This window comes from Morone saxatilis, unplaced genomic scaffold (genome assembly GCF_004916995.1).
Source record: "Morone saxatilis isolate NCDOM2014 unplaced genomic scaffold, NCSU_SB_2.0 Contig18, whole genome shotgun sequence".
Taxonomy (NCBI): domain Eukaryota; kingdom Metazoa; phylum Chordata; class Actinopteri; family Moronidae; genus Morone; species Morone saxatilis.
The window spans coordinates 13,355,445-13,355,707 of NW_023339740.1; the positions used below are offsets into that span (position 1 = coordinate 13,355,445).

The 263-nt window shown below is 41.4% G+C and overlaps 1 protein-coding gene across 2 annotated transcripts in view; it reads right to left on the reverse strand.

Annotated features, from left to right (window-relative positions):
• The window catches only part of arhgef25b (Rho guanine nucleotide exchange factor (GEF) 25b), a 23,316-nt gene that overhangs the window by 7,660 nt on the left and 15,393 nt on the right, over positions 1-263 (reverse strand). For both annotated transcript variants that reach the window (XM_035662632.1, XM_035662631.1), the window contains exon 5: positions 179-245. In XM_035662632.1, the coding sequence (XP_035518525.1) occupies positions 179-245 (67 nt within the window). The remainder of the gene's footprint in view (positions 1-178; positions 246-263) is intronic.

A 263-nucleotide genomic window follows, 5' to 3' on the forward strand; every position in this document is an offset into this window, starting at 1 on the left:
CACGCATGCACACACGCACACACGTCATTAATCATGTCAGAGGTTTCCCGTTCCAAATAAAAAAGTCTCTTTCAGTTAAAGAAATGAATGTTGCAGAATGCTGTTGATAAAGGAATCTCAGTTATGTCTTGTATAAATGTCACAAGCAGATTATCTGAAGGCCGGAAGAGAGACACACCTGCACTATGAGTCCAAGATCTTCCACATACAACCTTTCTGTCTCTATCAGCTCTGTCAGCACATATCTGAGAGTGAGAGAACGA